Source organism: Elephantulus edwardii, unplaced genomic scaffold, assembly GCF_000299155.1.
Source record: "Elephantulus edwardii isolate Elephantulus edwardi_28Jun2011 unplaced genomic scaffold, EleEdw1.0 scaffold00209, whole genome shotgun sequence".
Lineage (NCBI taxonomy): Eukaryota > Metazoa > Chordata > Mammalia > Macroscelidea > Macroscelididae > Elephantulus > Elephantulus edwardii.
In genome coordinates this window covers 4,531,936-4,545,847 of record NW_006399959.1, presented here as the reverse complement: position 1 = coordinate 4,545,847, position 13,912 = coordinate 4,531,936, and the positions used below count along the sequence as shown (strand labels likewise).

Here is a 13,912-nt window from a genome sequence, read left to right as displayed (position 1 = left end):
GCCCACCACGGCGCCCCCCGCCACGCCGCCCTCTGTCGCCCCCCCACGCCACTCGGCACGGCGCCCTCTGCTGCCGGCAAATGCTAAAAGACTGTTTGATGAAAAAAAAAAAAAGACTGTTTGATGAAGACAACCTTCCAGAAGTTTCGCCCCCAATGGCACATCCTCCCTTGTCCTGCAAGATAAGTGGCTGGACAACACACTAAAGCCCCAGGACTGCCCAAAGGGAAGGGCCTGAACACAGATGCAGGACACAAGGCATCTTGGCCAACTTCACTGCCACCTATCACCTATGGGAAGTGGATCGTGTCTGGTTCAGAGGACAACCTGGTTCACATCTGGAATCTTCAGATGAAAGACCATTGTACAGACACGTAAAGGCCACACTGATGTTATGATGTCACCCGGCAAGAACATATCCTCACCTCAGGCCCCTTAGAAAATGACAAAACCATCAAACTGTGTTAGGCCAGCAGACACGCGGAGGAACAGAGTGGCTCCTGGGGTTGGCTGACCTGGTCCTGGCCAAGGTTGCTGGTGACACTGCCCGACAGTCCTGCCACCCTGGGAGGAGTCCTGGTCACACTGTTGGAACAGTCAACACGTTTTCACTTTCACCTATAGGAGGGCAACGTTGGGTTCCTCACAGGTGGCTTTCTCCCTGTCAGTGTTCTGTACCCTCTGATACTCTCTCTTCTGGTGTCTCTCGGTGACAGGCACCCCACCTGCCATGGCACCGGCCGTCATGTGTCTGTGGACCTCTGACACACAACTCTCTCCTGTTTGTTGATTCCCATTTGTAGTGCTTCCCAGTGTCATTCTGGAAAACAGAACACTGTGAATTTATTTTCTTATAAAAACAGTTTGGTGTTGTGAAGCTGGCAGTTCATGTTGTTCATGGCATGGTGTTTGTCCCCGTGTCCCTGTTGCCTTGCTTTCCTGTGCTCCCTCAGTTGACAGCATATACCGCCCAGGAGTGGTGGATGCCCATGGACCTGCCTCCAACCATCTGCATCAGACAGCCTCATGCCCAGATCCTAGCCAAAGACCAGACCCCCAGGGCCGTGGGCTGGACAGTATTGGGGTGGACGATCTAGTGGAAGGCCTCACCCCCTAGGCCCAGGACTGGGCTGTACATGGTGGGCAGCAGTTCTCCACAGCAGGCCGAGAAGCCCTGGGTTGGGAGACAGTGGACAGTCCTCTGGAGATGGCATATTGATGTGATGAAAACTGCTTGAATTTCTAGCCTGTGTGCATCTCATTCGAGTTGTGGTCTCCAGTGGCTGAGTGGATTTGGGGTATCATGGCTGTGGCCACTCTTGTGGGATCAGGTGTGTGTGGAGAGCCCACCGACCTTCCCTGACCTGGGTTGAGTCAGGGGGTTCTGGGATCGCAGAGCCAGGTGTGACCCCTTGAGGATCTTGCCTGGAGCGAGGCAAACATGGCTGCAGGGTTGCTCCTCAGCTGAGGGTCATCAGAGGCCTTCAGGGCTGATGGTGTGGTGGTGGACACCCACCCTTCTGGACGCTCGATTTGCTGGTATCAAGTTCTGACTGGGTGACTGTCAAGCAGAGTGAAGAAACCAGTTCTGGAACACCCTGGGGAGTGTGTGCATGTCGCCCCAGCCTGGTAGTTGTGAAGATAGCTGATCAGTTCTTAGATAACTGCAGTCAAATGGGTTTTCGACTCAGGCTCAGGGTCCCTGGGCCTTGAGGGTGGAAAGTGCTGAGATTGCTTCTCTTGTGTGCATCTCACAGGCCCTGGAGATGCCGAGGTTCATTCAGTCACTTGGCCTGGTGGTGGTACTTCAGGAACTATCCAGTGAGCACCAGGCCTGGATAGAGTTTATTTTTCCTATATTTGAATTCTCTGCTGTAGATTTATGTAAAAATGCATTTTCTTTTTTAAAAGAAATGGTTTTCATGCCCCGTAAAAAAACAAACAAAAAGACTGCTGATGTGACAAGAAGAGGGTAACTGAGGGGTGGGGGTGGTAGAAGAATAGAAATGTAATAGGTAGACTGCACTACAAGGACCAAGATGCGAGGGCAACTTGGGAAGAACTTAGAGAAAGACAATCTGATTGTTGCACTTAGCAAATAGCAACAAGATGTCTGGGGTGTGTGTGTGTGTGTGTGTGTGTGTCTGTGTGTGTGTGTGTGTCTGTGTGTGTAAAAGGGAAAAGGGAGAATGCGAATGGAAGAAGGAAGAGGAAATCACTCGGACAGCAGAGGTTAGTAGGGGGAATAGGGGCAAAGAAATAGGCAAGGTGCAGGGGGGACTTGACACAGGGAGAGAAAAGTAACAGTTCAGTAGTAATTAATTATGTAAAGCAATGTACATAAATGAATATAAAATGTACATGAATGAAACAATGCATACAGATTTGTATAAAAGTGAATGATGGTTAAGTGTCATCAAGCCACATGCAACTCATAGCAACCTTATATACAATAATTCTGAAGCCTGCCCTGTCCTGAGCCAGTCTCACTGATTCTATTACCCCATTACCCTAGTTACTGTGTCTATCCATCGCATCCAGGGTTCTCCTCTTATGTACTGTCCCTCCACCCTCCCGAGCATAATGTCCTCCAAGGACATGGTCTCTTGGCCATGTACCCAAAGTATGTGAGACAAAGCTTCAAAATCCTTGTCTCCAAGGAGAAATTTGGTTTCACCTTCTATAACAAAGACCTGTTTATTCTTTTGGAGATCTAAGGTCTGTTCAGCACTCTTCTCCAGCACCACAACTCAACGGTATTGATTTTTCTTCTGTCATCCTTAGTCATTGTCCAGCTCTCTGATGCATAACGAGTAATTGAAAAAGACCATGGCCTGGATCAGGAGAACCTCAGTCCCTAGGCTGACATCTTTACTCTTTAGCACTTTGGAGAAGTCTCTGACAGCAGACTTCCCTAAAGTAATTTGTCTTTTGATTTCCTGACTGCTGATTCCAAGAGTATAGATTGTGGAGCCAAGCAAACTGAAATTGTTAGCAACCTCAACCTTGGTGCTGCCAACCAGCCCAGTGGTGAGAATCCCTGTTTTCTTGATGTTGAGCTTCAATTCATATTGAAGACTACAGTTTTCAACCTTCTTCAGCAAACGCTTCATGTCCTTCTCAGTTTCGCCAAGCAAGGTTGTGTCATCTGCATAATGTAAGTTGTGGATGAGTCTCCCTCCAATCCTGATGTCACATTTCTCTTCATAAAGCCCAGCCTCCCAAATGAGGTGCTCTGCATATAGATTGAAAAGGTATGGAGACAGGACATTTTGAAATGTAACACAAAAAGACAAAGCAAAATATTGTGACAACCTGTGCGAAGAGCGGGAGTTAGAGAAGCAAAAGGGCTTGTTCAGCATTTTTCAAACAGAAGAATCCACTGAGGTCCACTACTGAGTCTCATGGTATTTTCATTACCACTCAAGTGAAAATGTTTTCTCATTTGTAATATTACGTGACTAATAGACTGTTTCAGAGTGTATTGCCTTATTCCCAAACATTTAAGGCTTTTCTAGATTTCTTCCTGATTTTTAATTTAACACCATTGTGGTCAACAGCATGAACCCTGTCCTGACACATTAGAGTCCATTGCGGCAGTCACCGTGTCAGTCCACCTGGTCGAGGGTCTTCCTCTCCTTTGCCAACCCTCTTCCTTGTCAGGAAGAGCCAGACCTTGGACACAGACATCGTTCTGGGAAAGGTGAGATAAAGAGAGGGAGACCCTCAACAGTATAGATTTACCCACTCATTGTCACAATGGGCTCGAGCATGGCAGAGATCGTGATAAGGGAACAGGGAAAAGCAAGGTTCAAATGTGTTGTTTATAGCATTGCTGTGAGGCTTTATGGACTCAAGGGAACATAATAGCAACAGTCAGATCTGCCAGGCCTCAGGCCAAGCCAAGATCCCTGTGCTTAAAGAGTGAGTAGTGACAACAGGACAATTCGCCTGAGACAGTAGGGTGATTCTCCCCACCAGGCTGTTCACCGCCAAAATACTGCCCTCTCAGACCAGCCCTGGAGCCCCCAGCACAGTCCCCAGGTTCTCCCTGGTCTGCAGCTCTGAGAGAGCCACAGGCCTTGTTCCTGTTTTCTTAGAGGCAGGAAGGGCAGGAGGGAAGGAATGGATCTGGGGCTTCAACTCAAGAAAGCTAACATCCATCCCAGAACTCACAAATTTGTGTAGAAAGGGGTTTAGAGGTCATATTACCCAGATATCTACCCACCTACTCCCTTGATTTCTCCCAACTAAGTGCTACTCCTGGGTATCAGAGCCTTCCTCCTACTCAGTCTTTCTTCACAAAGGCACCTCAGGTTTGCAGGAACACCCACCACCACGCACATGTGCACAGGGGATATTGTCCATTACCCTGTGGGCTTCTCCCGGTGGTGACGCCCGCTAAGCCCCACTGGCCCCTTCATAAGTCTTCCTATCACAGGCCACTTCTGCATGGATGGGGTTGCCTCTGCCCCATGCCCTGCTGGGAGCTTCCAGGCCAACAGGGATAGCCTCCAGCCCAACACCAATCTCTCCTGCTCAACAGGTTGGTTCTGAATTCTATGCTTTTTTGTACAATGGGGAGGGTAACTTGACCAATTTGGGCTTTCTCTAAAGGCTAAGGGAGGCAGGGGTGTGTGTGGAATTACTGCCCCGGGAGCATGTCCAGTTCCTGGATAAGGATTGGGCATCTTCTGGCTTCACAGTCACTGGACCTGGGAACCTCAAGTCCCGTCACACTATTAGGGAAATTGAAGAAGTCCACCAAATATAAGATGAAGGGTGACGTGGTGAACCCTTAATACTGCACACCTGGAGAAAAAAGGTGCAGGAGGGCCTGTGGATGGTGGAGTTGGGGAGTGGGGGCTTTGGCAAGCTGTGGGGTGGGGGTGTGAGGGCGTAGGGGAAGAGCCCTTCATCTCTACATCTACACTAGAGGGCAAGTCCACTCTCACTGGCTGGCTCTTTCCTTTCCAGTTTCTAGTCAGTGTCTGTGGTGCCCAGCTGGATACTTCTGCCCTAGCAGAGCCACCCACCCTATCCCATGCCAGCCTGGCACATTTGGCCCTCGCCCGGGGCAAGATGAAGCCACAGACTGCACTAGGTGTCCAGCAGGCAGGGCCTGAACCCAGGCAGGACTGGCTTGGCCAGATGCAGAATGCATGCCCGGGTGACTGCATGCCAAGGGGTGAAGTGTGCACCAAGGGGTGAGTGTGTACGTAGGGGTGAGGGCGCACCTGTGGAGAGGGGTGGAGGGAGGGATGCTCTGTCCTCTCCCCAGCACATGACCACTTTTAGAGAATACTTGACATCCCTCCATTAGAGATCCTAGCTGATTGGGTTAGTCAAGACCACTGCCTCACATGGAGCTGCCAACCGTCTCACCATCAATCTGGAGCTGCCCAAAGCCTGCTTCCCAGGGGCACAGGAAGCCTGCGCACTTGCTGCCCCAGCTTGCTTTATGGCTAGGAGGAGGCCTAGAGAGGTAGACGTTCTGCCAGAGGCACCCATCAGGCCTAGGACACAGCCGGGTTTTCCTTTGAGCATCTAGGGTCTAGGCGGTGCAAACAATTCTCATTCTCATCCAGGAACTGAAAGTTTGGCAGAGCCTCTCGGAGGTGCCTTGGAGGGAAAGCATGGCATTCACTTCTGAAAAGCAGCCGCTGGAGCACAATTCTACTCCAGCTCACGTGGGGTCACCATAGGTGGGAGTCAACTGGCTGGAAGGTGGTTATTTAGGGACTTGGATTCTGCTTTTGGAGTACCAGGCTCAAACTCCTTGGCTATTCTAGGTACGTATGCCCCTCGGGTTCCTCTAGTCCCCATGCTCCGGCTCATGCCTGCCCACCAGGGACCTTCAGCAACCGAAATGACCTCTTTGGCCTGTCCTAGTGTGAGACTTGCCCCGTGGGATTGGCCTGTCCTGCGGGTGAGTGAGGACAGAAAAAGCAGCCTCAGTCGGCTGCTGGGCAAGGCCTGTGAGTGGAGAACTGGCTCCACTTGGAGGCATGGAGCCCAGAAAAAGCAACCTGGATCCTCAGACCCCTCGTCCACTCACAGCTTGGGGTGTCCAAAGAACACTCAGCTCCTGCCCCAGTCCCTTGGGTATGGGTTCTGGGGGCCTCTGCTGAACCTTACGAGCCCCACCCCAGTGTGTGACTCAGCTTGTGTGCTGCGTCTCCAGGACTAGTTCAGGACTATGTCTACAGGAACTGGTGGCCCGGACTCATACCCACTCTCGTGCTCAGCTGGCCACTTCTTCCCTCTAGGCACCAGATACCCAACCCAGTTTCCATGTTCCCCAGGCACCTGGAGTAACCAGAGCGAGCTGACCACCATGAAGGAGTGTGTGCCATGTCCCAGGGGCTGGTTCTGTATCAGTGGGGCCCAGGAACTCTGGGATGTGCCCGACTGGGCATTATTGCCCACAAGGTGAGAGGCTTGTTTGTAACGGGACAGATGGGGGTTAGAGCTCAGGGAGACTTCTGGAGAGGAAGGCTGGGGCAGGAGGTGGTGGGCAGCAGGCTGAGGCCATATAGAGGGACTCTGGGAATCATCAGCCACTGAGCATCCTGAATGAGGGGTCACTAGGGGGTGTCATCCTAAAGAGTGGTCCCCCAAAGGCTAAGTCCTGGCTGAGAGGTACTTCCTGCTCCCTCCTTCATACCCAGTGACCAAGGAGCAGTGCAAGAACTCCATTGGCCCAGTTCTTCCTTCCTCTCACTCTCCTGTGCCTTCTAAAACAGGTACAAAGTGGGGAACGCAGTTCTCCTGTCCACCGGGGACTCATAGCCTCCAGACAGCCAGTGAGCAGCTTGAGAGCTGTCTGCCCTGCCCGCCAGGGGCCTTCGGTCCCAGGGGAGCCCCGACACCTGTGCTCTGCCCAAGGTGAGCAAGGCCCAGGTATATATGGCCAGGCTTCAAGTCACGTTACCAAGTGTCCCTGCATGCCTGTGGGAGGACAGCACTGTTTCTGAGAAGAAAGGTGAGGCCTCAGCCCCAGGACCAAGCAGTATGTGAGAGGTTTCACTATCATGGCCTCTAAGGAGGACCCTGCATGCACTTCCTCCGAGACAGATCTTGTTCTTGAAGATCTTGAATATGGATGACAGGCTGCACCCCATCCATTTCTTCTCTCACTATATTGTCGTTGTTTGCCATTGAGTCAGAATTGACCCATAGCTGATCCTCCAGCAGGTTTTCAGGGCAGTTTATTGTTTCAGAGGAGAGTGTCAGTCCTTCTCTCACAGAGAAGCTGGTGGATTTGAACTGCGTGCCTTTGAGATCACAGCACAGCTTCTTAACACTAGGCCACCAGAGCTCCTAGCTCTCTCACTCTATAAAGGGCCTTTAAAACTCATTAGAAATGAAAGAGAGAAATATGTTCACAGCAAAGGGACAGATTACTTTAACAACTAGCACAGTGTCCCATAAGCTGGTGCCTGGTTTTAATGTCTCCAGGGCCAGTACCACCCAACTTGGGCTATGTTTGGGGATTCACCAGCCGTACCCTGAGGCTGGCCTCTGGAGATGATGCTGGGGTTGAAGCAGGCTGACAGTATACTCTTCTGTCCTGCAGCAGAAGAATCCTTGTCTTTCTGTTGGAAATGGTGACCTCAGACGCTCCTCTGTGGAGGGTGGTCTTACTCACACCCTCAGTTCTCTCCTCCTACTCTAGGGGGACCTACCGCCAGGAGCCAGGTGCAGGGCTGCCTGTGGACTGTGCCCCATGACCTATTGGTCACCACTGCCCTGAACTGAGCACTGCTGCCTCTCTGCCTTGTGGTCTTGGCAGCTTCTCTGTAAGTGGGGTGTGTGTGTGTGTGTGTGTGTGTGTGTGTGGTCATCAAGGGGAGAGACCAGGCTTGGCTGTCCCCCAGAAGGTTGGGTGTGGGAGGGACCCTAAAGGGTAGAGGCTGACCTTCCAGAAGTCTTCACCAAGAAGCCAGCTCCAGCATCTTGTACGACCTGGGGTGAGAGAAACCTCCTCAGAACACAGCTCCCAGCAGTGAGACAATGGAAGTGACCTGTCCGTTCCAGGATGGTCTGGGATAAAAAGGAGTGTGTATAAAGACAGATAAAGAGCTTCAGTCCAAGTTCAGAGGGCGTGGGTTCTATCTCTGCTGGTGTGAATATAGGTGGGAGGGTTCTCCACGATTCACTGGATCTGAAGAGAAATCCCTGCTTTTGTCCTTCTGGGATTCTGGGAGAGGAGAGCCATTCCTGTGTGCTGACAGGTTAAGCCCTTGGGGGAGCTCCTGGTTGGCAGAAAGAATTAAAGTGCTCAGCAGCTAACCAAACAGCTGGAGGTTCAAGCCCACCCAGAGTTGACCAATGAAAAGGGCTGGCATTCTAAGGAAAAATCAGCCACTGAAAACCTTTTGGAGCACAGCTCTACTCTGGCTCACACGGGTAACCAGAGCCTGACCGAGGGAGCTGGCCACGCCCTTGGGACTGCTGATCTATGGTGCCTTTCTGGCCTCACAACACGGGCACTCCATCCGCAGCCCTGTCACCCACAAGCTGTCATCTAGGAGAAGCCCAGAGGGGCGGGAGTGCTGGAAGGTATCCACCCAGCATTCTGTCCTGTCTCTTCCCACGCAGAGGTGTCGCGATTCTCTCCTTGCTGGGAGCTCTGGGTGGTGAGGGTTGGATCCTTCCTTTCAACCCCTAAGTAAAACATGAGTAGAGCATGGATTTTCTTCCAAGCTCAATAAGTGATCTGTGTCCTCTTGCTTCTGCCCCCAGGCCCTTCCTACCCATCTCTTGCCTGCATAGATTGTCATGAACTCTTCTATCTATAGATTGCAAGGACAGTGGCATTGCATAATTATCTTGTCAGCTCTCCCACTGCCTCCCTGACAAGCTTCCCAAAAATGGACAATTTGACAGTGATCCCAGGAAGTGTCACTGTTGTCAAAAAAGAAGCAAAAAACTCAGAGTTGACTTTTCTTCAAGTGGCGCTTTCTCAGTCCCATCACTTAGGGCCGCTTGGCTGGGTGGAAGCTGTTATCTAGTCTTGGCACCTCTCACACATCGCTGAATTGAACTAGACGGCTGCTGCAGGGCGAGCTCAGATGGCACGGCGTGGAAATGCTCTTTCCCTCCTTCTCTCAGTCGCCACTAATAGCCTTCCACCTGGATGAAAACCCAGCTGTCTTCGAGCCCACTCTGACTGTGTGCGGCCCCACAGATCATTCAATGGGCACATTTTCAGAAGCAGGTCACCAAGGCTTCCTTCCAAGGTACTTAAACCTTTTCACTTGCAGCTCAGCTCTTAAATGCACCGTGCAGAGACGGCCTGTATCCACACAGTTCCAGCATTTGCAAAGTGCTCTCACATAAATTACATAAATTATCATGTGTGTTCCCCCTACTAGCACAGCTTTGTATTTCATGACTGGAAGGTCTCAGGAAGAGAGGGGACTCACCCTAGGTCACAGAGTCAGCAGATGGCACATCTGAGATGCTAACCCACTGGGCCTACTGATGCCCAGTATCCCCCTAATACCTGACACCTGTGTCCAGGCTCTGAGCCCCAAAGGCCAAGGAGGCTCTAATCAGGACACCTTGCAGAGAGCTCTGGCAGGACCCAGGTGAAGCTGAACACGATGAGGTTGTGCAGAGACTGAAGCCCAGCACCGACCCTCTCACGGAGCCTCTGGGACGGTGTCCCCCTTTTCTAACTCCACCTCACACATGGGCTAGCCGAGGTCTCCATCCCCAGCCCCTCCTGGCATCTACAGGCCTGTGTGGTTCCAAGCCTGATGCTCAGAAAGCACCTTAGCTCTGCGGCTCTGTGCTCTGCTTGGCGTGGGCTCCGGTCAGACCCTGTGGTCACAGCCCTGCTCCTAGCATTTGACAGGGAACAAGTGGGAGCAGTTAACTTGATGGGTTTACTTTTTGTAGGATTGCAAAATACCCATCAAGTGGTGTTTTAACTATAACTTCTTCACCAACCAGAACCCCATTGCTGTTGACTCCCACCACCTGGTAAGACAAAGTAGACCCGCCAGGCTACTAGAACTTGTATAGTGAGAACTTCTTGGCAACAGACTGTGCACACAGGCGATCGGGCACCACAGAGACTGAGCGTGGCAGCTGCTTTCCCAATTTAGCACCTATCCTGAATGTCCGCAATGTGGCAGGCCTGTCCTACATGTCAGAGAGATGGGAAAAAAAGGGGGGGGGGCCTTATTCTCAAATCTCTTTTCAGGGTCCAGGCCGGCTCCAGTGTCAGGCTTGCCCCAGAGGGAAAATCTGTAACCAGATGAAGCTGGCAGTCCCCTTGACCTGTCCACCTGGGCACTACTGCCTGGCCCGGGGCCTGCACCCCCTCCCCTGCCCCACAGTGAGACTCTTCCTGAGCCACTTCTGCCTGGGAAGGTTCTGGAGCCATTCAGTTTGTGCTGGCTTGAGACAGACAGGATGTGGCCATGGTCCAGCCCCCAGTCCTCCACCTCCAGAGAAACACTTCCTGAGCAGGATTCTCTGGAGATTTGATGACGTGGTCCATGGGTGGGGGTGGGGGTGCTGGTGCTGCTAACATAGGGCTGCACCTCTGGCGGTTCAAGTCCACGAGGGGCTCTGCAGGAGAAAGGTGGACATTTGCCTCCCAGTGGAGGCTCAACTATGAGCTGAAACCAACTCAATTGCGATGAGTTTGAAGGACTTTTTCTTCTTTAGGTTTCTCATGGAATGTTCCAAACAAATGTCACAGAGATAGAGCACCCAGGACTGGGGAGGTGGGAGGGACTCAGGGAGCCAGGAGACAGATGAAAAGGGGATTTGTAGGCAACCTTGGTCTCTCAGAGGGCCTTTACCTCCCTTTCCCTGACCCTAAACTGTGATTGTCCCTCCTCAAGGCACAGACACCTCCTCAGATGACCTGGAGTCCCATTCTCTCTACCATTCTGCTTTCAGGGGAGACTTTGTTAATGATAAGCTGTTGTGAATAACTGGGTTGTTGAGAGCTCTAGCTCTGGTTAAGGTAGCCAGCTGCTCCCCAGTAGCCTGGTGGGTCTACTCTGTCCTACCAGGTGATAGGAGTCAACAGCAATGGGGTTCTGGTTGGTGAAGAAGTTATAGTTAAAACACTACTTGGTGGGTATTTTGCAATCCTTCAAAAAGTAAACCCACCCTTTTCTCGATTCCTCCCAGTTCAATGAAGCCCCCAGCAGGCTTCTCCTTTCTTCTGGGCAGAGAGGTCTGGCCCTGGCCTCAGGCACTCCTCTGCCTCTTCCTTGCACACAGGCCTGGAGACCCCAGGGCCTTAACCTCACTGCCCTTCCCTCTGCTCAGGGCACTTTCCGTGAGGCCCCCGGAGCGGCTCATGTAGAGGACTGCCAGCCGTGCCACCCAGGCACCTTCTGTGGCAGAGCTGGCCTGGCAAGGCCCGAGGGGCCGTGCTGTCCTGGGCATCACTGTGGGCTCGGCTCCACCCTTCCTCCCCAGTGAGTGCAGCTCCCACCATGGCCTCTTCAGGTCAAATCTGGGCAGGTGTGTGGGGAGGGGGACATGTCCTCTGTGGGATCACCGTCTAGTAGGCAGAGACTAGTAACCCCAACAAGTATGTGAGGAGATTATACTGAGGAGACATGCGATAGAACTGATTTAAGTAAAGATGGCCAGGACCACTTAACGTGGAAGAGACAAGAAAGCATCACAGTGTCTCACGACGAGGATTCTTGGTGGTGGGCTGGCTAAGCATTCAGCCACGAAACAAAAAGGTTGGCAGTGTGAACCCAACAGTCAACTCGTAGAAGAAAGGTGTCAGTCAGTTTCCAGAAAGGTGCACCGCTATGAGAGCCCAATGGGGCAGTTCTGCCCTGTCCTATAGGGGAGCTTTGAGTTAGCATCAACTTGATGGTAATGGGTCCAATCTACTGCAGCTTCCTAGGCTCCACTGGAAAAGTTCATAAACAGACCATTTATTTTAGCTAAGGTCCGAATGTTCTCATTAACATTGTTCTGTCTGAGGCCATTGTTTCCCACTGTCAATCCACCGAAAAGACCTTCCTATTTTTCACTGACCCTGGGCCTACATAATGTCCTTCTTCAGGGACTGGGCCCTCCTGATACTTCTTCAAAGTATGTAAGACACAGTCTTACCATCCTTGCTCCAAAGGAGAATTCTAGCTATACTAAAGACGGATGTGTTTGTTCCTCTGGCAGCCCATGGTATAGTTCATATTCTTTGCCAACACTACCAAATACACTAATTTCTTCTTCCACTTTTGCATATGCAATATTGGTCACCCATGGCAGACAGTGTTTGGTGGAACTCCCCGATTAAAACAATCCTGGAAGCAAGAGTGGCATCCACTTCCGAAATATCTTGCCTCTAGAAACCCTATGAACTTGGAGAAATGAAGAAAGTTCATAGGGTCACTATGAGTCATCTATGACTCTATGGCATTGACCAGCAACAACGATTAAATGATTGGAAAAAACATCAAGTACATCTCAGGCCTGAAAGTGACATATTTTTAACACTTTAAAGAGGTCTTTCACACTGGATTTGGACAAAGCAGAAAGCAATTTGATTTCTTTTTTTTTTTTACACTTTTCATTGTGAATGGGTGGGGTTTTTTTCCTGCAAGGACTCATACACAATTTGATTTGTGATATTGACTGCAACCCCTACAATGCAACATTAGTCAACATCTTTCATGTTTCCATTCAACCTCCTTTCCTAACTTGTCTTGCCTTCAGATTGTTGTCCTCGGACAAATATTGCCCTTTTGATCTCAAATGGTTGATAGTTCTAAGGAATCTGTACCCCACCTAAGATACACCTTATAGATCTATCTACTGTTTGGCTAAAAATTGAGTGAAGGTAGTAAGTTCAATTGCAGGCAATAAGGTTGACTGAAGGCCATAGTCTTAGGAGTTCCATCAAGTATCTCTCAGTCTAGAAAGCAGAAAATGTGACATGGGGTCCCAGGACGGTGAACGTCTCTCTGAAAGAGCCAGAGGGAGTGAGAATAGCCCAGCCCCTCATTGCCCCAGAGCAAATATGGGCCCGTAGCCCAGCCCCATTGTGCCTCTAGAGACACACCAGCAGCAAGAGGTTCATTTCTTTGTTGTTGACTCACAGACTTTACTCACAGTTGTAGACCAAGAGTGGAGTTTATTAGGGAAATGAGTTGGAGAGTTGGGGATGAATATCTCACAACTCAAGTCCACGTTTTGTCCAGCAGTCTTAAACCAGATTAACAGGAAAACCCAATTCCTTAAAATTCCTGGTTCATATCAGTAGCACAAAACCAAAATATTAAAAAAAAAAAACCAAAATATTCAGCAAGGTTTGCCTCAGAGCAGTTATAAGTCAGCTTCTCCTTCATTATTTGGCAAGCACAACAAAACTTTCAACTGTGCCACCGAAAGGTAATAAAGGAGGTCAGAATTGCTTCCACTGTGGAAAGCTTGGCCACTTCAGTAGACAGTGTCACAGACGAGAGCCACAGATAGGCAAGGGAGTATAGAGGAAGCTCCCACTCACTTGCTTTAAGTGTGGATCTGAAGGACACTTGGCCAAGGGTGGCCCACATCAGGTCCTTGTGGCTGACAGGACGGACAGGCCCCAGCTCCCAGCTGGAAACAAAGCAGGACACTTCAATGATTTAGATCCTCCCAGAAGAGGTGTGGGTGAGCATTAACATTACTGGTAAGTACATTCATTTTCTCCTGGACACAAGAGTCTGCTATCTGGTCCTAAAAGCCTTCTGAGGTCCTAACTCTTCTCACTATTTCTTAGTTGTTGGAATTGACGGAAAACCTCATAAGCAGATCCTTACTTCACCTCTGCCTTGCATGTGGACTTCCGAGTTGTAAAACAACCCAGTGGTAGATGGAATTTGCTCCAGGACTTAAGAACAATAAATGACATAGTTGAGCCTCTATATCTTGT

General features: G+C 50.6%; 1 protein-coding gene across 1 annotated transcript in view; it reads left to right on the top strand.

Annotated features, from left to right (window-relative positions):
• LOC102846329 overlaps window positions 1-7,761 on the top strand; it is a 61,193-nt gene extending 53,432 nt beyond the window's left edge. Inside the window, exons 6-10 of the mRNA XM_006897499.1 lie at window positions 4,978-5,207; window positions 5,893-5,978; window positions 6,270-6,432; window positions 6,843-6,985; window positions 7,679-7,761. Coding sequence (XP_006897561.1) covers window positions 4,978-5,207; window positions 5,893-5,978; window positions 6,270-6,432; window positions 6,843-6,985; window positions 7,679-7,761 — 705 coding nt within the window. The remainder of the gene's footprint in view (window positions 1-4,977; window positions 5,208-5,892; window positions 5,979-6,269; window positions 6,433-6,842; window positions 6,986-7,678) is intronic.
• The last annotated feature ends 6,151 nt before the right edge of the window (window positions 7,762-13,912 follow it).